The 25,183-nt window shown below is 32.7% G+C and overlaps 1 protein-coding gene across 2 annotated transcripts; it reads left to right on the top strand.

The window, feature by feature from the left end:
* The first annotated feature begins 6,635 nt into the window (after positions 1–6,635).
* LOC136972454 (GTPase-activating protein skywalker-like) lies at positions 6,636–24,646 on the top strand. Of its 2 annotated transcripts, XR_010880335.1 has the most exons (9): positions 6,636–6,838; positions 11,117–11,255; positions 13,272–13,588; positions 16,393–16,503; positions 16,592–16,682; positions 18,335–18,429; positions 18,513–18,692; positions 20,500–20,588; positions 23,892–24,646. XR_010880335.1 is itself a non-coding variant. In XM_067267051.1 (8 exons), the coding sequence occupies exons 1-8, from the start codon at positions 6,701–6,703 to the stop codon at positions 23,895–23,897; spliced, it is 1,077 nt and encodes a 358-aa protein (XP_067123152.1). In that variant the 5' UTR covers positions 6,636–6,700; the 3' UTR covers positions 23,898–24,646. The 2 variants fall into 2 exon arrangements, 1 of the variants encoding a protein (XP_067123152.1); XM_067267051.1 differs by lacking the exon at positions 20,500–20,588.
* The last annotated feature ends 537 nt before the right edge of the window (positions 24,647–25,183 follow it).

The raw sequence follows: 25,183 nt of genomic DNA, 5'->3' as shown, positions 1-25,183 counted from the left end.
AGGCAGTAAGTGAGAGCAGACTCAGGACAACAGATAAGAGAGAATAGACCAGAGGCGGTCAGACAGACACAGGACTTAAGCAGCCAGAGAGTGCAGTCCAGTCCAGACAGTACCAGAGCAGTACGAGTAAGAAGGAGAGAAAGGAAACAGGATCAAGAGATTGACCGACTGTCTAAATAGACAAAAGAAGACATCTTGTTTAACTGGTATGTTGCGAGTCGCGTAGTTCAAATACCCACCCGTTAGGTACCCCCTTCGTTGTATAGATAAAGATAGGCAAATTTCCAAAAATCGGATTTGATAACTTTGTTCTGAACTTTCAGTTTTTTTTTTGCTAATAAATTCCCTTTTAATTGATTATATCTGACTCTGTATTCTTCCTCCTGAGAGGCTCATTCCTGGACTTCAGAGTGACTCTTACCCTTCGCGCCTTAGTCATTTACTTCATCCCAATCGGTGGTGTGTCCGGTAAAACACACCTGGTGGCAGGACCCTATCAAAAACGTACGTAATAAAACATCTTGACGGCCCCGAACCCCACAAGAGGTAGACCATATAGAGAATGAATTGATGATGTGAAGAAGTGGTGTGGAGCAAATGTACAGGAATTGAGAAAATTAGCAATGGATAGAGAGAAATGGAAGAAAATAGTGGAAAAGGCATCAGACACCAATGGGCAATGAGCTCAGGGTTGATGATGACGACGACAACTTTAATCTGAAGTATGTGATATGCGTTGCCTATGTAGTGCTTTAGTCTGTCATTTGTTTTGAATGGGATAGAATATATGCCACTTTGTTGCTCCCTTTGTATGGATTCTTTTTTGTTTTTAATCATGTTGTATATTGCTGGCTGTCTTACAGTCACCACTTTTACTTAGGTGTTTACAAAGGATAGGGAAACTCCAGTGACAGTAACCTGTTTATTATTTCAATCACAGTGCTAGTGTTTCATAGTTTGTGCTGAGATCTGCTGTCTGATTTTGTTTGAAAGATTCTGTACTACAGTAGGTTGCATTGAAACCTATAGAACATAGATATCTTTGTACAGGTACTCCTCACTTTATGACCGAGTTCTGTTCCGACGACTATGTCGTTAAGCAAATTGGTTGATAAGCAAGGAACTTGTGCTGGGAATATAGGATTGTTGTAAAATTATACAAATTATGCAACAGACTTCAAATTTATTCATAAAAAGACTATTATAGTATGCTATTAGCCTATTATAGTACTGTAAGACTATTATAGTACGCGCAAGCCTATTATAGTACGCTTAGTGTGCATGTCACCATTCGCCAATGACCGACACTCAAGCTGAGAAAGGGAATTCCGCGAATTGCAGGTTGAAACTCGATTGGTCGTAAGTGTGAGTGGTCGTTAAGTAGATAGGTCGCAAAGTGAGGCGTACCTGTAATTATATTTATTTATTTCTGTAAATCATCCACATCTGATGAATAGAAAGAGGCTCTGGGAGAAGTACCCTAAAGGCTGCTGTCCTGTAACAACATGGGTCATCTGAGATGAAATGAACGTACACCAGAAGAAACAATATTTCCAGTACACTGCCATTTTGATTTTTTCTTTTAATGTTATGTTTGTATCAAGGTATTGCACTGGTATATGTTTATGGACTTGGTCTATCTCTAAGGTCAGGTCAACACTGTCAATTGTTGTTAATTTTTTGGACTTAGTTTTTTAGACTTGCCTGAGTAAGCCTCTTGTTCATTCCAAATGACAATTATATTCTTTATGTATTGGCAAATGGTCATGATATTCTTGCTGAAGGTTTGTAGTATGGGAGGTTTCAATAAAAGTCATTGTTCAGCAAACTTTCCTGCAATCAGGGATACAATCTGCGCTTCCTTAAACTGTATGCAACACTTGTCATTGAACATTCCTATTTTGGAAGAGCATGCTACAGTATAAACATATTCTGGTATGAAGTTGTGCCAATGATCCTTCAAGTGGTTGTGTAATATGTGCAATGTGTGAGAGAAGATGGCATGTAACTTGAGGTTGATAGAGGCTTTTGCAACCTAAAACAATCAGGAGCCTACATTTGGAGGGGTTTAACTGTCTGATGTCTTGTACTACATGTTGCATGTCATTGGAAACGTACTGGTTTCATTTTAGATGTACAGTAGACCCCTCTATAACACTGTAGATATGTTTCGTGTTATATGAATCCGTGTTGTACGAGTCACTTAAATACATGAGCCAATCACAGCCCGTCACGTGTGCAGTTCAGGGGCTACGGCTATTTGAAAGGTTTTCTTCCATAAGGTTAATCGATTCTAGACTAATTTGATTCGACATTTCCAAATCACGTGTATTTTTTTGGGAATAATCCATATAAACTATGCTATAAACAAAAAATTGTAGGATTACATGCCGAGTGTGCTCCATTTAATGACGCCATTGCTTAAGCTTGTTTTTGTCAGGGAGCAGCTCGTTGAACAGCGGACGCGTGTTTCCTAATCAGCGAATTTTTTGCAGAAAAATAACTTAACTTTGGAGACATCATTAATAAAAATATAATTTTTATGGCCGTTGAATAATAAATGTTTTTTAGTAGGTCCAGTGCTCGTTTAAACTCAACGGTTTGTACAATATCCGCTATTGGTCCAGATTCGACCAATCCTGTCGCGACAAGAGTCGGCGATGACATTTTACCGTCTTATACGAGTCTCTTTTAGTGTGTTATATGAACACTATCGCAATTTTTTCGCCATGTTATACGAATCTGTGTTGTATGAACCCGTATTATAGAGGGTCTACTGTATTCTGATGATGTGGGCCAGTCCCACTTCCAGAGCTTTAGAGATATTTGAAAATCAGGAAGTACAGTATGAAGGGAGGCTCTTATTTCGTAACACCCGGACTTTAGTCGAAAGCTGTGCAGCAAGATCCTAGCAGAACAGATCTTTGTGAAAAAGAAATGCTCCTCAATGGAAAGACACCAAGATTCTGATTAAAAAAATACAAGATGTTTTTCACTTACAACTGCTGAAGAATTGACCATCACCACTGCCAAATTTTGGTTATAAATAAAAGGGAAGGGAATGAACTAGATCTTAGGGTATGGCTTATTTTTTTTCTAGTCATGAGCCTGTCCCTAAAGACTCCGTGTTAAACTTCTCCCCAAGTCTACGCTATTTATATAGTAAAAACTTCTGTAAGCCACATCAGCATTTCATGCAGTGTTTTAGCAATTCTAAAATTATCTGTGCTTACTACTTAATCATCATACATTTTTATTTATTGTACTTTATTTCTATTTTTATTTTTGTTTCGTTTTTACCATGTTTGCTATTATGTTTACATTATCTACAGTTTATTTTATTTGTATTTTTGTTTCTTATTTTATGCACTGATAAATTTATATTATTTTTACATTTATAATTTTAAAAAATGTTGTAATTTGTAATTTTCTCCAATAGAACGACATTTGAGCAGTCGTTTTATTAGAAATATCGGAATACGGAACGTTACGGATCTGAAGATCCCGGGACATTTCGAAACTAAAAATCCCAAAATGTTCTTAATCCCAATAAATATCATGACTCCTTTAACCAATTCCGAGGTTTTCTTACGAAAATACTTAGTTTTTTAATCTTAACAATACCTAGTCTTTTACTTTCCCAGCTGTTATTTATATAGCACGAGAAAGTATTGTAATCATAACAAATTTGACCCTCCAGGTTTTTTGCAAATTTCCACATTGTGTGTTTCATTTAATATCTCAGGTTGAGGTAAAAACTGGGAAATGAAATTCAGCACGGTAATTTGTATGTAAGGGACATCGATGCTATTAAATTTTGGTGATTAGTGGTCGAGGGGGTGGGGTCATATCTCAAGTGGAATCGGACTTAATGAAAATTTTACTTGTTATTGGCATTAAGAATTATTAAAAACTCACCTCTACTCTAAAAATTAAATATTTTGTATTTTATATTAATAATATATAATTTATTTTTTAAATAAAGTCTCATAACAAATGGCATCGCACGTAATTTTAACTTTTTTGCCGGGGAAAGTTATACTACTCATTGCTGGATTTTTTATTAAGTGATAACTCAATGAGGGCATTGGTGTTGCCAACACGAAATTTCCAGATTATTCCTTTCAGAGATTTAACTAAAAGTCTGGGTGATCAACAGTGGTGTAGCGAACATAACTGGCACCCGGGGCACGACACTTTATTGGTGCCCCCTCCCCTTTCCAGAAACACACATAGTTTGTCTTGGAGACCATTTGGGCGCCTCTGCGAGTGGCGCCCAGGGCATGATACACCCCCTTGCCCTCCTCGCTACGCCACTGGTGATCAAGTCTTCCTCTCCTTCTCTATTTATTGTCTAACTAAATCCATAAAACAAAATGAAAACAATGGTATAAGTTACAAAGCAGAATTAATGTTTATTTATTGGAATTTATATGATATAATTAATTAAAAATACTGCAAAAGAGAGAAAGTCGTGTATTATTACAACTGAGTTTATAGCAGTAAAATAAATCGGATTTTATTTTAACGTTTTGATTACAGGATAGGTAATGCTTCACTTCTATTTCCATTTGAAATATTCTACTAAACAATAATTGTTGATATAAATTGTAACTATATTGTACAGTAGATATTTGATACTATGCATCAGATTAATAAATGTAATGAAAGCTTTCATTAGAAATAGAAAATACTGTATATAAAAGTCTCCACGAACCTGAAGTGTTAGATGTTTGAGTGATTTGGACTTTTTTCCGACTTCAGAAAATGATTTTGGACCGTAAATGTAATAAATAATTTTGTAAGTTTCATAAAGAAATACTGAATTGTATGGGGGGTAGCCTACTGACTATATTTTTTATTCTCTCGGAGAGACTGACGTGTATGCCATAATCCTTCTTCCTTTTCGGAAGTTTGGAAATGGCCATTCTGTTTGTGAGATTTAGATTAGTGTTTAACAACTTCTAAAAATTTGTATGAATTATTTTCATGTTAATTACAATATTTAGATTTTCAATATTTTTAGTTTGTTCCTATGACTTCGTAACAATTTAAGTTCTCCAAACTGTACAGTCTCAATAAACATGTTGCTTTATAAACATTGTTCTAAAGTTAAACAAAGGAATTTAACTGTAATTTAAGTAATTAGTGTGTCTACACTCGATTTACTTAAAGACCTTTTTACTATTATAGAAAGTCTATATTTATCATTGAAAAGTCTACAGATGTACTCTACCTTCCCCAATATGCTGTTATTTTTGTTGTTATAATTATAGTTTGTTGGCAATTTTGTTGAAAAAAAAAGATACTTTAGAACATCTGCCGATTCTAACGTGCACTTGATTTGATTTATATTTGCACATCTGCATGTAACAAATAGTCCAATATTAATTGACTCGAACCTACATAAATATTTGCATCACCATTGAATCTTATTTTCCATTCGGAAAATGGTTAAAATTTAGATTTTTAATGTTGTTCGTTTTCCTTACCTTTTTTTAAATTTAAAAAATTTCTGATACTATATTTTTATATTCAGTTTGTTGTTTTGATGTTCCGTAGAAGATACACAACCCGAATGCGGTTTAATAAAGCAAAATCGTTCGTTTTTAAATACGATATTTGCTGGAGCGCTAACATTTTTGTTCTTTTAAACAGTTGAATTATAATTAAACTTTTAAATATGTATTAATTTTGTACTGGTTGAAATGACTTTACTGTTTCTGAATTTAGATTATATTTACGTACAATAACAATTAAAATCCTGCTGTTATATTTTTTATTCTCTCGGAGAGATTATCGGCAACAAAAATATTACTTCCTCTTTATTCATTTACGTGTTTTATTTATTTACTTTTCAGTATTTTATTCCTCTGTTAATACAGTAACTTCTTCTAAACTTCCATTAATTTCTGACTTTGTTTTAATAAAATATTAGATTAGAATATCTCACATGAATTGCAAAAACTTCCCTTTCCTTATAAGTATTATGTTATTTATTTCGTGATCTCTCAGAAAAGATTAAATGCCAGAGTTAATTCCAGCTTTGTGTCTTGAAATCAATAGCCATTACTAGAATTAAGAGTCCGACTTTGTGGTTTTATGGTTAAAATCTGTTCAATGTCGAAGTTAATGCAGCACGACATTGATCTCCAAGTTTGAAGTTGAATATGTTTATTACCAGATCAAAATTCATATTGCAAACTGAATAAGGAAGTGGTGCAATTAAACAAAAGTTCAACTAAAACTTTTCTAATAGCATATTTCAAAATATCTGCAATACAAGAATGTAATTATGTTATAAAGGTGTCACATGCCGAAACAGCGTAGCATCAAACTTCACGGTCTATAGTCTTACATGCAGCTGAATCATAGCAGAATTTAGCAGAATTCCCATTACTAAGCACTATGCTACGGTCGGACAATAAACTATCTTTAAATGTTAAATTCCAAAGATGATATAATATCCTGATTTAAATATATTTCAGTTTTCTAATTCAGCTTTAAGTAATTTATATTTCCGACAGTATCTTCCGGCAGTTTATTCATATACGGGATGATGCATTTAACGCGAAAAATGTGAAATATTTCCAAGATAATTTAATGAGCTTAAATAATAATTGAATTTTATTTTAATAAATTTAATTTTATTAAATTAAGATAAACTTTACAAACATCTACTGAAAGAAAAGAAAAGAAAATGGCAGTTTCTGGATTAGGAGGCTTGGATGTAGACAATGTCGATCAGAAAAATATCCCAAGAGGTACTATCTCTACTTACACTTGTGACGACATTGAAGTGATAAAGAAATTTCTGAAAGATGGACAAATGAATCAGGTATTACTTAAAATTGAGTTATAAATTAAGTTTGGTTTTAATTTATTACAATTAAAACTGAGAGTATAAGCTATAGAAATGCCTTTTTTTTTATATATATATTATGCAAGAGAAAATAAGTCACAAATTGTTATACGAACGTGGATAAAATACTTATTTTTGGGCTGCAGTTTTTAAATTGCAAACCTGTATGTCCTTCATTACTCTTGAGAATGGAGTTAGATATATGAAAATCAAGACCAGAAAGCTTATTTTTTTAATTAAAATATGATCGTCACAATAAATAAATGCTCGTTCAATATAATCTTCTTCAATATTAAGATTCCCGCCCATCATTTTATCAAGTATTTTGCCCTCAAAGCCAACGGTATAGATTTTCATTGGTTGTTGCAGTTATTTTTGCAGTTTATTTCCAATTGCTTCGTCATTATAGAAGTATTTACCATCAAATTTTTTTTTGCTGTCCTCCAAAAGCTATTTTGGTTGCAAATAAAATCTGCCCACAAAAGTTTTTCGAGAGAGGAAATTCTTCTTACTACAAAAAAGTGCACAATGGCACACTGTTCTGTAGTCGTACATTCCTCCTCAAGCTCTGTTACTGTTTCAGATCACTTGAAAACAGCTACTGATTTTGTGGGCAAATCTGCTACATAAATTGTCATCATCCTAGACTGTGCTCATACCTAATACTGTATTGAAAATCGGTTAATGTTACCCTAGGTATACAGAATGGCGGCTCGTCTCTGATTCCAGCAAGGAAACAGTGGGACGCACGTTCTAACCTAACCTGACCTATTCTAGTAATTTGGTTGCTAATAATTACGGTAATTTATTAGAATAGGTTAGGTTAGGTTAGAACGTGCGTCCCACTGTTTCCTTGCTGGAATCAGAGACAAGCTGCCATTTTGTATACCTAGGGTAACATTAACCTGAAAATCTATTACCTCCATTATTACTGTTCTGCTTTTATTTGTGACTTATTTACTCTCTTTAGCTAATAATTTTCAATAATAAAATAGACTTCTAAATGTAGTTATTATTTTTTAAGTATTTTTATAAGATTTAATATTTAAAATTTTTAAAATTTAATTGAAAAACTTAGTATACATGATGATGTGTCAAGAATCGTCTCAATTTATTAAATAAATTCTAATTATCGAGAAGAATGTTACGCACTTAGCAGTTTATATCGATAAAGATCTTTGGATTTTAAATTGATTTATTAATATTTTTACATTATGTATAGTTATAAGTTTTCATTAATATAATTCGAAAGTATTGTCATTGTGTGGTCTACGAATTCCTGTTAAATAATTTTCCGAAATATCAATATTTAAAACAAAATAATTAACATATTTCATCAAAGCTATCTTTGAGTTGTACATTTATTTTAATTAATGTTTACAAAAGAATAATTTTATTATGCAATACAGGATTGTATGAAACATAGGAATTTCCTTATTACGATACATGTTTATAAAATTGCTATCATTTATAATTGAAGGTTACTAGAGGAAGTCTGACAAGTATTTACATTGCAAGTAATAAAGAATAATAAATTGAAAACTTGGAGCTAAAATCACTTTTTATTTATGTTGATTTATAATTAGATATACAGATTTAAATATAATAATTTGTTTTTATTAAATGTTAGACGAGCTCGACGTTGCTCGGGCAAGAAATAACAACAGCAAAGATTAAAATTATTAGAAGTATTTTGTACTTCTAACCCTTCTACTATATTATATTTGATATATTTGATTTATATTTACAAAGGTTATCTTACGTAAGAATTTCTCGTACCAAGTGCCCAATCGAACACATTTTAAAAATTCTTTAAATTGCGTGCAGTAGAGGAATAAAGGGTTTTTAAAATGCGTTAGATCGGTCATTTGGTGTGATAAACCCTTACGTAAGATAGTCTTTGTAGTTATTTAAATCAAAACTATAATATAACAAACATTAAAATGAAAACCATATAAAGAGTTTGGTTATGTCAGCGTACCATTTTGTACTATCCAAGTTTTGTGGTAAATGTGATGTTTATCATAAAACTTGGAAATGGCACAATTTCAATAGTCAAGTAGACACCAATTGAAAATAAAAAATTTAAGATATCACATTTTTTCCTAATGTTAACCCTAAGAAACTGTACCACTCACAGCCAAATATGAAAAAATATAATCTGCCAACCAAATTTCGCAAAAAATGGACCAAATATTTAAACTCGGCACCCTCAAAAACTACTTAAAACATAATTTATGCTGGCCAGTAACCTTCTATTATGTAATCTTCCTATTCGTATGCCAACATACCTCTGGTCCAATAGGAAAAAGGGATTCTGGTGGAAGGGGGTTGAAGGGGGCGACCGAAAGTAGCGTTTGACCTTCTCCCGGAAGAAAGGACTGTCAACGACTACTAATCGGTACTTGAAAAGTGATCCGTGTTCAGTCAACGAGAAATAATGCCAAACTGTGCTGGAAAACGCATGGGTCGTCCTTTGTTCTTGCAAAATTAGCAGTGAGATCACCTGAGCTCGCCAACGAAATCCGAGACACATTTTTTGAGAAAGAAATCGACAAAAACCGAAACTGACGATAACTGAAGTCAGCGAAAACTTGATCTATTAGCGATGTTGAGGCCGAAGTTTGAAACGCGAAAACGTATACATGGGATGTTCCGTATTGCTTTCCCGTAAGCCTAGAAGTTTGACAATGGCATTTGGAATATCGAGCACAATTCCACTGACTTTCCAAACATCATTGTCAAACTTCTAGGCTTACAGGAAAGCGGTGCCGAACGTCCGACGTACACGTCTTCGCATTAAAACTTCGGCCTCAACTTCGCTATTACTGTATGTTCTCGTAAATATTGCATTTATAGAAAAATTATTGAGCTGCAATTTGAAAAAATTGTAGATCTATAAATTTCAATTATTTTCTTTCACAATATTTTAAATTATTTATAAAAATTAATATAATTATAATTATTAAATTTAATAAGAGATGGCACCTAATGCCGGCCTCTAGTGACAAATTATTTAGAAATTAATTAAAAATAATAACGGAGAAATAGCCCAATTTAATATGGCAGTCGTTTGGCATATTACTAATATATCAGGTTTTACATTATGTTAGTATATGTACAGTACATAAGATGTACTGTACATATACTAACATAATGAAACCCGATATATTAAACTATTAATTATGTCATCTAGATCACTTGTCTGATCCTGCTTCCAGACATATATGCAATTTAGAATACCATATCGGAAACCTATATGTATATCGCTCCTCGGGCCTGACTGGATCATTCACTTTCCACAGACCCTCTATTGCACTTGGCATCAAATTTTATTCTGGTGTGGTCTATATAAGCATGTATAGTCTTTTCATTCAGACATCCTAAATTAACTAAGTTATATTAAATATAATATAAGATGAGCCTACAGCTAGCTTCAGAATTATAGTAATAATGCAGTTAATGATAATAACAATAATTGATTTATGGTTCAAAGATCTGATAGTGTTTAATTTATATAAATAAATAAATGGTATATTTATGTATACTTTGGATTATTAAGTATTTTCATTAACATAAACATTGTAATAGGTATATTTTTTTACTAAGATCTGCATTCAGAGATAAGATTTTAGATCGGTTTCAATGCAATGGATAAATGTACAGTCAAACCTGTTTTTATGCGCTCTTTTTATGTGCGATTTTTTAATGCGAATTTTTAATTTGTGCGGTATAGTTGGCGACTAGTCTCGTGCGATTCGTCATGTCTTACGTTGACTTATTATAGCTAAATAAACTTATTATAGCATAAATGCACTTATTATAGTAATATTATTGCATGAATATGCGAAAAATGAAATAATTTACTTTTTAAGTCAACAAAACACCACCTGGACAAAAATATGTAAAACAGACGATAGACCAGACGATGCAGTCAAGTGCTGACATCTGTTGTCAATAAATTCTATTTCGTACGGTTTTGAGTTATTTTCTATGTGAGACTTTTTTTATGCGGTCCCTGTTGACCGCATAAAAAAAATATTTTTTAATTGTGTTGCGAAAACTATTATTTACAGCATTCGTGAAGTTTCGTGAGATTATTGTATGGATTTTTTTACTAAGATCTGCATTCAGAGATAAGATTTTAGATCGGTTTCAATGCAATGGATAAATGCACTTGAATTTTATTTTCTAGAATTGTACGTAAGCATTTATTAATGTATTTTTTTTACAGTAAAGTATTTTATTTTTTAGGTCAAAGACATAATTCGAAGCAATCACTGGTCTATCGATCATCCAATTAGAAAAGAATTATGGCCGCTTCTTTGTGTACATTATGGAAAAGAAAATTTTCTTGAAGGTTTTTATGAAGAAACATTGGAGGAAGTTTTAGGTAATTATATATATTTCTCAAAAGTTAAATATATATTTAACTAATGCCCAGCGTTGCTCGGGTTTTTGAGAGGGTGTGGAATTGAGATGGTGATAAAAACAATGGTCCTAGCAACTAAAATCTGCATTTATTGACTCGAGTATTTATAATAACGAAACTACAAAAGCAAAAATTTGCTTGGACTTGGACAAAGATAAAAAATCTTTCTCATCCAATTGCATAGCTTTGGTGGGTCCAAATTTTGCAAAAGCACATAATGTCTTTTTTTCAAAAGCCCGGAAATTACCTATCATGCATTACATAGACCAAGGGTCGGTCAATGCCACGGCTGGACTTTGAATGGGCAAAAAAAGAAACATAAAGGAATCAGTTCAATCAAAATATAATCTATTAATGTAGGAACTGCCAGAAATAACTACTTTACGTAATTTTATGACTGATTGTGTATAATATGAAATAAGTTAGAAAATTTGAAAATTAAAGAAAGATGCTTTATCAAATCAAAACCAATATATACAAAACTTTCCTGATACTTGAGGACTTAATAAATTAACTGAAAACTATCTCCACAAAAACTGACAAGAAATATGAAATTGGACTATACCCAGAAAATTCACAAAGTAATCTTACAAATTAACTTGCCCAACCATCACCAATAACTTCTACTCTGTCAATGAACTTGAAAGCCTTTTTCCTTAACCTTGCTCGATTCTTAGCTGTACCTCACTCGATCCTCTTCGTCTTTCTCTTTTTATAGTGCAGTTGTGGTGACATTAGTGATACACCCGCTCGACCCTGTTTACATACTTAACTCTAACACTCATTTAATTCTAGTAATCCTTTCTCCATCTCATGTCATTTCCCTTGCAGTATTTATATAAATTTTTTCTTTTTAATTTTCGGTAACAACTTGGGGTAGGAGATTATTCTTTTAACTCCCTACCAGAAGTCTTTCACCCCTGAGATGTCATTCTCGGGTTTGATGATGTAGTTGGTTTGCTGTTGTCGTAGTAAGGTGAGTTTCCAGTTAGAGTTTTGTCTGAGTGAGATGCAGTAGTCTATCCTTAATGAAATAAAATGTCCCAAAATAAATAAAAAAACAAAAACAAACTAAAAATAATCCCCAAACAAAATAAAATGGGTTGGAATCGACTCCTTACAAGTATTACTGGTGCTCCAACCTTTAGTTTTAAGTTACGAGACCGTAGTCCAGCTGGTTCCAAGGAGTTTAAAAACTTTACCAGGTACATTACTACCTAATGATCTGCCTTGAAAATGGAATCGATGACTTGTACATTATGTAATTTCCTGGAAATTGCACTTGAATATGCAAATTCAATTTGGCAATGCATTCATTTTTAAATGCCAATATTACTTTCTCATATATCCATTTGTGATTTATGTAGTAAGAGTTATCAAATTAGGGATCGTCAGCGAATTTGCCATCACCGAGATGCAAAAGATGCTTAGCAAAATTCTCTGATCTGTTTCCCAATAGATGGATCCTCATATTTGTTGAAAGGGACAACTTTTTGATGTGATTCCACAGTGATGATGCCTCTGGGTAGACATTAAGCTAGTTGGCAGACATCAACAGGCAAACCAACAATCTATTATCAACAGACTAATAACAATCAGCGTTTGTTTATGGCACTACATGTAAGGGTAACAAGTCAGATGTGAAATCTATCTACTGCCCCAATACTTTGGGGTAATATTAGCGTAGTGTCAATTTCGTGGTTTAAGTAATACTCATACAAACTTTGGTCCAGATTGGCTTAAGAATAAAGATTTGTATAAAGGACAAACCGACAGGAATTGATTTTTATATATATAGATTTAATAATGACATATTAGTAAATAGTAATAAAAAACAAAAAAGAAATGTTTTCTTCATAAACATGTTTTTCATTTTCAAGTTCTTCATGAATCATAGAATTAAAAATTCAAGAATTGAAACTAACTTAAGACATCTAAATTATTTTATATAATTAAGAAAATTCTATCTTTTTACAGGTAGTCATGGCGGTACACCTTCATCGTTACCATCCTTTGTAGATCCTTCATACTGCATGAATTATTTTTTAAATAATGCCGGAAAGAAAAAGACGATGAGGGTTATGTGCGCTATTTATCGCACTCATCCGGAAATAGTGTACAGTCCCTTAATTTACCCTTTGTCGTCTCTTCTTATGCATTATATGAATGAAGAGCGAGTATTTTATTGCATTTCTAACTTAATAACTTCAAATACTAAAGATTTTATAAGTCAAACAAGAAATACGCACGAAGAAATCGCTTATGTCATGCAGAAATTGACAAAGAAATTTGCAGTAAGTATTCTAAGTAAATAATTTTTCTGTCTCAGTAGTTTTTAAATTAATATAAACTCAAATATTTTAATGTAAAATATGAAAACATTTTATACATTTTATATTTTAACATAAATATAAAAACTAGGGTTTCTCATTTCCTGGTCTTTTGCTTGTCCCGAGATTCCGGGATAAAAGTGAACTATTTCCCGGGATCCCGGGATAGAATTAATTATTTTTCATTTTTTTAAAGTAATTTAATACATTCTGCAACCTCCAAAATCATATTAATAATGCTGTGTAAGATATACAGGGTGCATAGGAAAGTCCCTTTAACCAGAAAATTCTTGCGAACGGAGAGAGCTACAGCTATGCAAGTGAGGTAACGGTATAGTAAAGCGACTATGCCCGACATAATGCAAACAACAGCAGCGCCCCTAGTGGCAAAATTTGGAAGATAGGCAGTGAAAATCGAAAACACAGATAGAGCAAACTTCCCAATTAGAAAGTTTTAGAGCATCAATTAATTAGTACAAAACGACATGTGGTTCACACGGATAAGATAAATTGTCGCCTGTATACCCAAAAGTGTTCAAAAGCGATGCACACCATTTTGTGTGACGTTTGAAAGGAATAGCCATAGATATGAAGAAATATGCACAATTTATTGCATGAAATACGTACTTATGTCAATACAGTTTGATAACATCACACAAAAAACAATGGAAAGGTAAACTGTCACACAGTGATAACAAGTTAATGTCGAGTACGTTCAAAAACTTATCACTGTGTGAACCACATGTTGTTTCCGTGTGAACCACATGTCGTTTCATACTAATTAATTGATGCTCTAAAACTTTCTAATTGGGAAGTTTGCTCTATCTCTTTTTGTTTTTGATTTGCACTGCCTATCTTCCAAATTTCGCCACTAGGGGCGCTGCTGTCGTTTGCATTAGGTCGGGCATAGTCGCTTTACTATACCGTTACCTCACTTGCATAGCAGTAGCTCTCTCCGTTCGCAAGAATTTTCTGGTTAAAGGGACTTTCTTATGCACCCTGTATATTAGAAATTACCTTTGAATTACGTAGAAATTTTTACCAATAGAAAAAATTTATTAAAGTTTGTTGGAAACTGCATACAACAACAACAACAAAGTGCTTTGAATTGAGTTGAAAATTAAAAAAAAATGAACTTAGATCAAACTTCTAGCTTAAAAGGTAATTTTTCGTTTTTTAAATAAAACTTAATACAAAATATTATTGTAAGTTATAAAATTTTGAAAACCAAAGATGGTCAATACTCCAATCACTCAATCTGGTTGTTATTTTAATAATGAAAAGTCCAGCTACCGAGAATGTTCTTTCCAATTCAATGGACGTGGATGGAATCATCTTTAATGCATTCAAGAGAAGACAAATGTTAAGTGTTTTTTCACCCATACTGTCGAAGATTTCTAGTTTGTTTTTGAGATGCTTTGCAGTACTTTTGCTTTCAAGTATTCTTGATTTGTCTATCTCGGCTGCTTTAGTAACGGTATCGAGCTTATAGCCCGATAATTCGGCAGTTCGTTTAGCTTTAATAATTGGGTTTATGAAGAAAAACTTCATACTTGCAAAATTCGTACTTGTTTCTATCCTTGCCCAATTTGCACAACCGGGCATAATGCAGTTATTGGGCATAGTTAAAATTAAGACAGCATTGGCGCAGTTATTCCAGATATTACAGGTTCTGACAAGTAAAGAATTTTCAGAGTCCTGCCACAAATACATATTGATTATTGACCATTTGTGACATGCCATAACAAAAAAAAATTTAAAAACTAATAAGCGGGTTTAAAATTAATAAATACAGTAATACCTCAACTTACGCGAACCTGGAGTTGCGCGATTTTCAAATCTCGTCGATTCATCTTTTGTTTGAGTGCCACGCAGCTCTTGATTATTCACTCCCCCCCGCATTATTGTTCAGCTTACATGTTTGGACGTGTCTCACGGAATCGACGCAATTTATTTTGTGTTTCTCGGGGTAGAATTGTGCAGGAACATGATTCCCGCCTTTTTCTTTAAACTGATAATGGTCGCCGTTACAAAAAGACGATTGAGGAAGTGACAGTTGGAGTTTGAATGCATATCCTCTGATTGGTCGTCAGACCGTCACACCACCTGCAGACCTCCGATAAAGCTACGACCATTGGGAATCGCCGATTGGTCGACCGGTCCGCTGTTTGAGCCATCAGACGAATTTGTTAGATTTTATGAAGCCTTCTACATCAAAATAACTTTGGTTTACGATTTTAATAATATAATTTGTTATACATATGTATTATTTTATTAAACATTTTTTTCTAAATTATTGTTTTCTTTAGTCTCCGGCCCCAATTAAAAATAATTTGTACGTATTTATATGCGAAATTATACCCTGACTTACGCGATTATCGCTCGGTCCCACCTATTGCGTAAGTTCGGGGTATTACTGTACAAATGTATTCTGACAGTTTGAGTTAATTATACTTTCTATTTGCAAAATTTCCTAAACCTTAACACAAAATAAGAAAAAAGTGAATTTTTAAGAAATTTGCAGGATTTCCTGGGATGAGGAGAATTTCCCGGGTTAAAAAAACAACTTGGGATTTCGTTTGAGAAACCCTAATCTTATCCTCTTAATATCTTGTTTGAGTGCTAGGAGTCATGGAAGAGCCCATGGCTGCTTATATATATATACATATATATAAATCTAGCTATCAATTTTATATATGATATATAAAATTAAATACAAATTAATAAATTTGTTTTATGTAATAGTGATTTTTATCAATACATTTCAGAAAGCTGCATATAATCAACTGAAGAATGAATTCAAAGAAAATGAAACAATGCAGAAAGTATTTTCAAAGTGGCAGTGGTGGATTTTTAAAAGTCTCCCGTTTCAATATTTGGTAAGAAATTATAAGTATTTAAATAAAAAAAATATTTACAAGAATTAATTTTTTAAAATAAAAACATAACGAATTATTAAATTTTCAGGTTAGAGTAATGGACTGCTTTCTCCTCGACGGATATAAAGCTTTATTTCGGATGGCTTTAGCAATTCTAGTATCCCATAACAAATATTCAGGTAATGTACTACAAAAATATATTCATTTTATTTTTATAAAAATAATATAAAAGTAAAAATGAAGTGATCGAGTTAATGATAAGCAAGATGCAAATACACGTACGTGAACGTATGAGATCTGCGCGGCCAATTTACTAAAGAAACCGATAATTATAAAAATGATAGTTACAACACCGTACAATTTCCACAGATCTGTATAGCAATAATTAGATTCTCGAATGCGGATACAAACGTTTTGACTATATACAAAGAAGCTACTTTTAGATTTATATTTGTACTTTTAAAATTCTGTTTTCTGACGGTATTCTTCAGAGAAGTTACGGTTGATGTTCATACATAATATTAATTATAAAATCATAAAAATACATTAAATATGACGAATTATCACTCGTGAGACACCACCTATGACAGTTGTCATAGGTGGTGTCTCACGAGTGTAATAGTTTCACAATCATCACTTCTTAGCCTTGGGAACACTAATACAATTTACCAAAAATGACTATTTTTATAATTAAAATATTATAAATGTAAAGTGATGGATATATACTCACAATAAACACTTCAGCTGAACTAGCTGAACATTTTATCACACAACAGAAACACTGGACTAATACTACACACTACCACAGCTTAAGCTCTACGGCTAATTTGTATATTTACACACCTCAAGTGTCACCTACTATTATGTCATTAGTTATTAATTTATTTTTGTTCTTATTAATGAAATCATACCACCCTGCATCTAATTTTATTCCTAAATTTTCATTAAGGCCGCAACTCCACTAGCGTAAAAACAGCGATAAAACCAATGTAAAAGCGAGTTGAGCAGTGATCAACTGTCGAAGCAAATACGGCCGTAAAACTGTACCATTTACCAATCAGGAGTCAGTGAAATCTAGGTCATTGTGACACAGTGCGAAAATGGTGGAAAACGAGCTTTTGTGTATGTTCTCTCGTGGCTACTTGGAAAAGAACTAGAATAGATCCGGAAAGATTTATCGAAAACATCCGAAAGTATTCATATATCTACGACAAGAGGTATTTCATTATAATAATGAATGCCTAAAACACGAGATATGGACGGCCAAAGGAAAATCCTTCATTTAGAGTATATAATAAAAAAGCTTATAAGTGCTGTATATTATCTTAATAATACAATAATAAAAGTTAATATATGAAAGTAAAGATATTATTTTTACTACATTTGTAATTATAGTACAGAAAAAACTCGTAGAATATAAGCATAGTCTTTATATCGATATATCACGTATACAACCGTAATAGTACCGTCGCCATAGAAAATTTCACTAGCCAGACCTCCACTGCAATCCGAGCGCAAATGCAAATAGGTCACGTGATTAAAAGCTTTTACAACCATTTTTGCGCTAGTGGAGTCACAGCCTAATTCTTTTTATGATTTTTACATTCCGTAGAATTTCTTAAAATTGAAAATTTTTTGTATTTGGATCTGAAAATGGAGTAGATCAGCTTTGAAAAAACATTTAACCCAATAATAAAGGTTGACTCCTTTAAATATAAGGAAATGTTTTGGTTCTTAATTTGAACAATATATTCAAATGTCTGTAGAATTTCTAAATATTTCAGCTTAAAATCAGACATTTTAACTCATTTAGGTCTTTAAATTTTTGCAGGAAATATTAAAAGCGAATTTCTTGGAGGTGGGACTTCGGAAAGAATTGTCGAATTCTGCTTGGACATTCCCGTTCCATTGGAGAAGTTCATAAAGGTATATTTACATTATATTTATTTGTTTTTAATATATAACTATAATTAATACGTTGAAAAATATATTTAATTTTTGATTTTTAGATTGCGTACGGATTTAGAAGACTTAGCGGAACGGTAGTAAATCAGTTATTATTAAAAGCACAAATGACTATTAAAAGCCGCCAGATTAAAACGGTTCGCTCTGTTTCTCTTCAATGTTTATGTACATCAGAATGTACTTCCCGACTCAGAACATCCTCTTTAGACATTGTCATAGAAGATGTAAGTAGTTTAAATGTTCTTTTTACAATTAAAAAGTAAAATTGTGTTAATATCAGGTCAGTCCATAAGTCCAAGCTCATTTTTATGACCTTGAGAAAAATCTTGTTTTGCTGTTAAAAATGTCAGTCTAATGTGATAATTTTTACACTGAAGTGTTAAATTGGATCTCATTCATATAATACTGTTCAGAATTGTGAACATTTCAGTTGTTTATTTTCGTTAAAATGGAAGTAACCTACGAATACAAAAGACATGTTTTATACTTTTTATTTTTAAGTGGTGAGAATGCTACAAATGCAGCCAAAAAAATAAATACTGTACATAATCAAATCGTAATTAGTGCAAGGACTGCGCAGAAGTGGTTTGAAAGATTTGGAAACAATGATTTTAGTGTGGAGGATAAGGCTCGTACTGGAAGACCCGTCGACTTTGATGATGATGCTCTCTCTGCACTAGTTGAAGCAGAACCATCTTTAACAGTTGATGAAATTGTGGAACGTTTAAATTCATTCCACGGAACTGTTCATAGACACCTACAACAAATCGGAATAGTTTCAAAGCTAGGAAAATGGATACCACACGAACTGTCGATAGCTAACCGACAACAATGTGTAAACATTTGTACGTCTCTTTTATCCCGTATTGCTTTAGAACGTTTTCTTGGTAGGCTGGTTACTGGAGACGAAACATGGATCCTGTATAATAGTGTGACGAGAAAAAACAATGGATGGATCGCGACAAGCAGCCAAAACCGACTGCAAAAGGTGGATTGCATCCAAAAACAAATTCTTTTGTCTGTTTGGTGGGATATGTCAAGTGTAATTCACTTTGAGCTGTTAGAACCTAATCAAACAATTACAGCTCAAATGTATTGTGAGCAATTAGAGCGTTTAAATGAAAAAAATTGAAAAAATCGACCGTCGTTAGTGAACAGAAAGCAGGTTCTCTCGCAGCATAACAATGCCAGACCACACGCTGCAAAAATAACTGTACAGAAACTTGAAAGCTACAACTGGGAAATTTTACCTCATCCACCATATTCGCCAGATATTGCTCCCAGTGATTATCATCTTTTTTGCAGTTTGCAGAATTTTTTAAAAGGGAAAACTTTTGAGGATGAGAACAATGTAAAAAAGGCTATTTCTGAATATTTTGATTCAAAACCGAAATCATTTTACGGAGACGGGATTAAAACGCTACTATCAAGATGGCAAGAAATTGTACAAAATAATGGTGAATACATTATAGATTGAAATAAAATTTAATTAAAATTTTTTGCTGCTTTTTTTGTAGATAAAAATATGCATGAACTTATGGACTGACCCGATATAACTTATTTATCCATAAAATATAACAATAACATAAGAGTATATACAAATTGGGTGAGAAATCATTCTACTTCTAACTAGTACGCCCACTAAATTAATAATTATAACTCACAAAACCGGAAACACTTACAGTAAATGACCTTTTGTACTTTTTTCGTTCTATTAAATCATTGCCGGAAAAAATACAAAAGATGTGCCGTCACTTACCATCAAATTAATTTGATCTTGCTTGGCGAATGGCGTTATTTATCAAGAACCAAATAAATCTACTCGACGAGTACCCATAAGATAATTTATTCAAATGAATTATAATTGTACGTCAATTGGAAATACGGTGACTTCTCGCCCACCCTACACGTAAAGAAATTATAAGAATTTCTTTACATGTAAACTTAACAATTTATACAAATTTAGTATTATTTTAATTGGATATTTCTAAATAACATTTCATAATTGTGAAAATTTATTCATATTTTAAGACTGAAGATTAGAGAGAAATTAAATCTCTTCATTTTTGAAGAAAACACTGATCATTTAGGAAATCAATTTTTATGATACGTATCGAAACGTAACTATATAGTAAAATTTATTTATATATATTTTTTATTATTCTATCTTTGTTTATATTTATTTTTAAATAAGTACTTTTTATTTAAAATATTTTTTGTGAACGGGAGAAAAGATTTAGATATTAATATTCTCATTTGAAATACATTACACGACGTTAGGTATTTCATTTTACAGGACGAGTTAAAAGTCTCCATATGCATACCATTTGCTAGATTGGTTGCCTCGGTCCCTAAGTCTTCCGATCCCCGATTTTCATCTGTGGGGAAACTTCGAAGACTGTGGTGTATATTAAGTGAAGCTGTAGAATATATACCGTCTGAAATAATGCATTTGTGTGAAAATTTAGTTATGCTCCATGTATGGCATTTTGTTACTTACGGGTGACCATATAATAAAGTAAGCTCTTCGTCTATGTATGGAGATTTTTGACATGTCCCACAGGAAAGGAAATTTTAAAGTGTTTTATTTTTATTCTGTTTCTTACTCTTTCTTTTTTTTTTTAGTTTTGACATATTCCTTGATAGTTTTAAACAATAACAATAGTGATGGGTTTATTTGAATGGTTTTCATCCCAATCTGTGGATTTCCTTTCTTGGCTAATTTCTTGCAATATTGTTTAATATTCAAATGCTATCACAAAAGTTTGCATTTAAAATGAAATGGTAATATACAAAAAAAGAAATTGTTACAGTAAGTATGTAGTTTGGTTATTAATTTTCAACAAATTTGTCAAAAAGAAAAGGACACTTCATATTTAAATTAATTAATTAAATAAAGTGTCTTTGGTGGCAGATTTTGTAGTATTCAAGTTTACAATGTTTGAGGATGTAATATATATTTAATAAGAGTAAACTTCTTATTTAAGTACATTACATCCTCAACGAGGGTCTTAAATTTATTTGTGTAAAGACAAAACAGATTTAGAAATTTAGAATGCCCACTTTAATTCTCTATTTACTTTAAAGTTCCTCTATTCTTACGGATTTCGTTCAAAGAGGGCACTCGGAAATTGTTAAAATTCGAAAAATGCCAAAGAATAGACAGTAGCAGACAAGAAACACATTCAGTTTCATTTATATTGACGCAAAGAAAATATTGCTTAACAATTTTCAAGATTTTTCAAGAGGTTTGGACTTTTGAAAATTGTTAGTGCCATCAAAATCTGCTGCTAGGAACGTTAAATAGATTTCTATAATGGAAACAGAGTTCGGTGGACACACACAAACAAAAACATGTCACGACTTTACTGTGAAATAAGTCTGTTAACAAATTAAAACAATATTTATAGGACTTTGTGTCCCAACTTTAGATCTTCCTCTTACTTGAATATTTTTTAGAAAGGTCAATACGATTCAGATGTGACGTCAACAGCCAAATCTATTGTCCTTAATCTCTAATTATCGAAAGTTCAGTGAAAAGTAACAGACGTGCCGAGAGTATTGTACGGTACAGACGCATTCGGCGGATAGTCTTCCGAATAAAATAAAATTTCAGGGAAATGCATAAAGTTATTGCTTTGCACAGGTACATTTTTTAAATGGAAAATGGATGTGTATCTCTGTTATTTGTTGAAAATAACATTTTGTAAATGGCCACCATTCTGACAAACGCACTCTTGTAATCTGTCTGGAAAGGATGCTGTAATTTGCTACATCATGTTTTGTGCACCATTTCCTCTGTCTACATTATCGGTTTGTAGTTTTTGGAAATGAGGGCCGTACTTTTGCGGTAACTGCTGTCCTACACGGCCACAATGCAAACATTCCCGAATCGGGAGGCCACTCCTCATCACCGTCGTCACCTTTGGTTCCAGTGAGATGGAGAAACTGCTCATAGGGCTTATCATTCCATGGGAGTTCTGCAGGAAATGTTTTCAGGTAACAACAATTCTTGTTTTGGAGACATCCACTGGTTGGCTCACTCGCCAAACCTGATGGCACTGGATTTCTTATGGGGCTACCTGGAGTTCCCTTATTTAGTCCCTTTAATGGTTGCAGTTTTTAATAGAACTTATGGAATATCTCTTTCAATTCCAGTTTGCAATGTACTGCTACCTTCCTCAGTTTTTCAAGCAGAGAGAAAAAAGTTGTGAAGTGACTTCTGAATAATTCTGTTCGAGAAGTGTCCCACTGGTATCAACGAGCCGAAAGGTCAAATTCATCAGTACATTTGGGAGATTCTACAAAACATGTTGCAGCAAGTTACGGCATCTTTTCCAGACAGACTATAAGAATGTATTCATTGGATTGGTAGCCATTTACGAAATATTATTTTCAAGAAATAACAATGATACACTTTCATTCTCCGTTGAAATGTGTATCTGTGAAAGCAATAAATATTTAAGCTGTTCTCTGAAGTGCTATTTTATTTTAAAAACTGTCAGGTGTTTCTGGCACACCCTGTATATTTATGCCACAGGACATTTTGAAATGTCTGTATTACCACACTTATAACTTGAAATTTATAATCTGTAATAAAATATGATACACGGGGTTAGTCAAAAGTCCTTCAACTACTTTTCTTTATTTGGAAGATCGTGGAAGGAAGCAGTACATTGCAAACGAAGATCGAAAGAGAAATCCTGGAAGTTAATTACACAACCACCCCTTTATAATCTAACACGAATTCAAACCGTGAACACATTCACGGCAAACATCTTTCAGTATATTGAGCGTTACAAATTTAACAGCTCTTACACATTGCTTCAATGCAGAAAAATCCCTTGCCGACGGAGGAACGTAAACAAACTCTTACGGCAGTTCTCGAATCCACGACCCACAAATTTCTGAAGAAAAAGGTATGCCGGAAACTTGACTACCATTTGAATGTGTTGGGTTACGAGGAGTTTCCATATTGAGTCCCTTTAATGGTTGCAGTGTGTTAATAGAACTTATGGAATATCTCTTTCAATTCCAGTTTGCAATGTACTGCTACCTTCCTCAGTTTTTCAAGGAGGGAAAAAAGTTGTGAAGTGACTTCTGAATAATTCTGTATAGCCCGTGAGCTATACTAATTTGAAAGTTGTAATCTTGTTTGCGCAGGATATAGGATTATAATCCTATATCTTAATTACTTTTCTTTTAATATTTTCACCACAGAGAAGAATTAAAATTTAAGTTTTTTAGTTTTAAAAACTGGAAATATTACAGAATCATTAATTTCATAAGCAATCGTATTTCTTTTTTCTTTTCTGTTTTCTTTTTTTTTTTTGGCTTTAGTTAAGCTATTGAATTAAGAAAAACAATTTAGTGCTTATGAATTTTATTATAAAAGATTATTTGTGTTCTTTTTTACTTTTCAGATGTAACTAAATTTCTAAAGTTTGTGTTTTCATTTGACCCTCCCTTATATTAATGTACATTGAAACTGATAAGTGATTTTATATATAAATGATGAGTAATTTTAATTATTCTTAAAATAATATAAATAAAACAAACATGATTAATTTTCAAATTAATAAGAACGTTAAACACGATAGTTTCTCAATTCTGCGTCGAGAGTCCGAGTAAATATCGGTAAGTCCGAAACCCGGAGACTTCGGATGGACGAAAGGAAGCCTAGACTCTGAAGGATCGTAGAATCTAAACTAGATTCTTGGAATTTTAATGGATGGTCCAGTCCGGACGCTTTGGATTCTCTTCCTCGCTGCCCCGTTTCCCAATTACGGGCAAATCCACAATGGTATCGGTACGAATAAAGGTCGTCTTAACGTTCGCGAGATAAAAAACATACAGAATTGATGTCGGAACAGAAATTATAAATTTAATACATTCTTGAAACGTTTATCACATTTTATAAATATCTTACCATAATTTATCAATTTATACCTTAAAAGTTAAAAATATTTTGCATGTTCTTATGGTAATGAAATGCAGGTATCTACATTACAAGCATTTCACTTCTGTAAATTCATACTTATGTAGACAATTACTGAAAGTAATGTTTACAGGATGTGAATATTTTACGAAGCTGATTTGTTTTATTTAGTGTGTATGCTATTGCTACTAAACGGAAGACCCAACTAAAATCTGATGGTCGTAAACATCCTCGACCGAAGCAGGATTCGAACCCGCAATCTGTCAAACGAGAAACAATGCCCTAATGTATTAAGGTGTTCGGACTTCATAACCAATAACCCAAAATCGTTTTTAGTTTGTCGTATTTTATTTAAACTATATTATTGTTGTAACAGGGCCGGACTGGAAACAACATTCAGCTTCAACATCATATTAAAAACGAGTCGCTTCTAAAAAACTTTGTTCAATTAAAAGAAAAAATAATATCTTCTGCTTAGTTTTTAAATGAAAAACGTTTCTAATTGGTTCTAAAATTATGCATTTTTTTGTAAACTCCAACATCATGTGGCGTTAACCAGCTTTTAGGGCCCTACTGGCATTTACCGGGATTTCCACCTGACCAGTCCGACCCTACGTCATAAGAGAAAATAGCTTACGATTAAAAATTTTACGTTGTCTTATGTATATATATCTATTTTGCTTTATGTAATAAATGTAGCCTCTACATAAATCAGAGATGTTTAAAAATTAATTGCCAGAACATCCCTCGACAAACTTTATCTACAACCGTGTAAAT

Source organism: Centruroides vittatus, unplaced genomic scaffold, assembly GCF_030686945.1.
Source record: "Centruroides vittatus isolate TY-2023 unplaced genomic scaffold, ASM3068694v2 contig_2900, whole genome shotgun sequence".
In the NCBI taxonomy this organism is placed as follows: domain Eukaryota; kingdom Metazoa; phylum Arthropoda; class Arachnida; order Scorpiones; family Buthidae; genus Centruroides; species Centruroides vittatus.
This window is presented reverse-complemented; position numbering and strand designations above follow the sequence as displayed.

Excerpts from the sequence above, each read along its gene's own strand:
- LOC136972454 (XM_067267051.1), top strand. The coding sequence starts at position 6,701 with ATGGCAGTTTCTGGATTAGGAGGCTTGGATGTAGACAATGTCGATCAG. Across the intron at positions 13,589-16,392 it reads AATTGACAAAGAAATTTGCA|AAAGCTGCATATAATCAACT; the intron begins GTAAGTATTCTA and ends AATACATTTCAG. Across the intron at positions 16,683-18,334 it reads ATCCCATAACAAATATTCAG|GAAATATTAAAAGCGAATTT; the intron begins GTAATGTACTAC and ends AAATTTTTGCAG.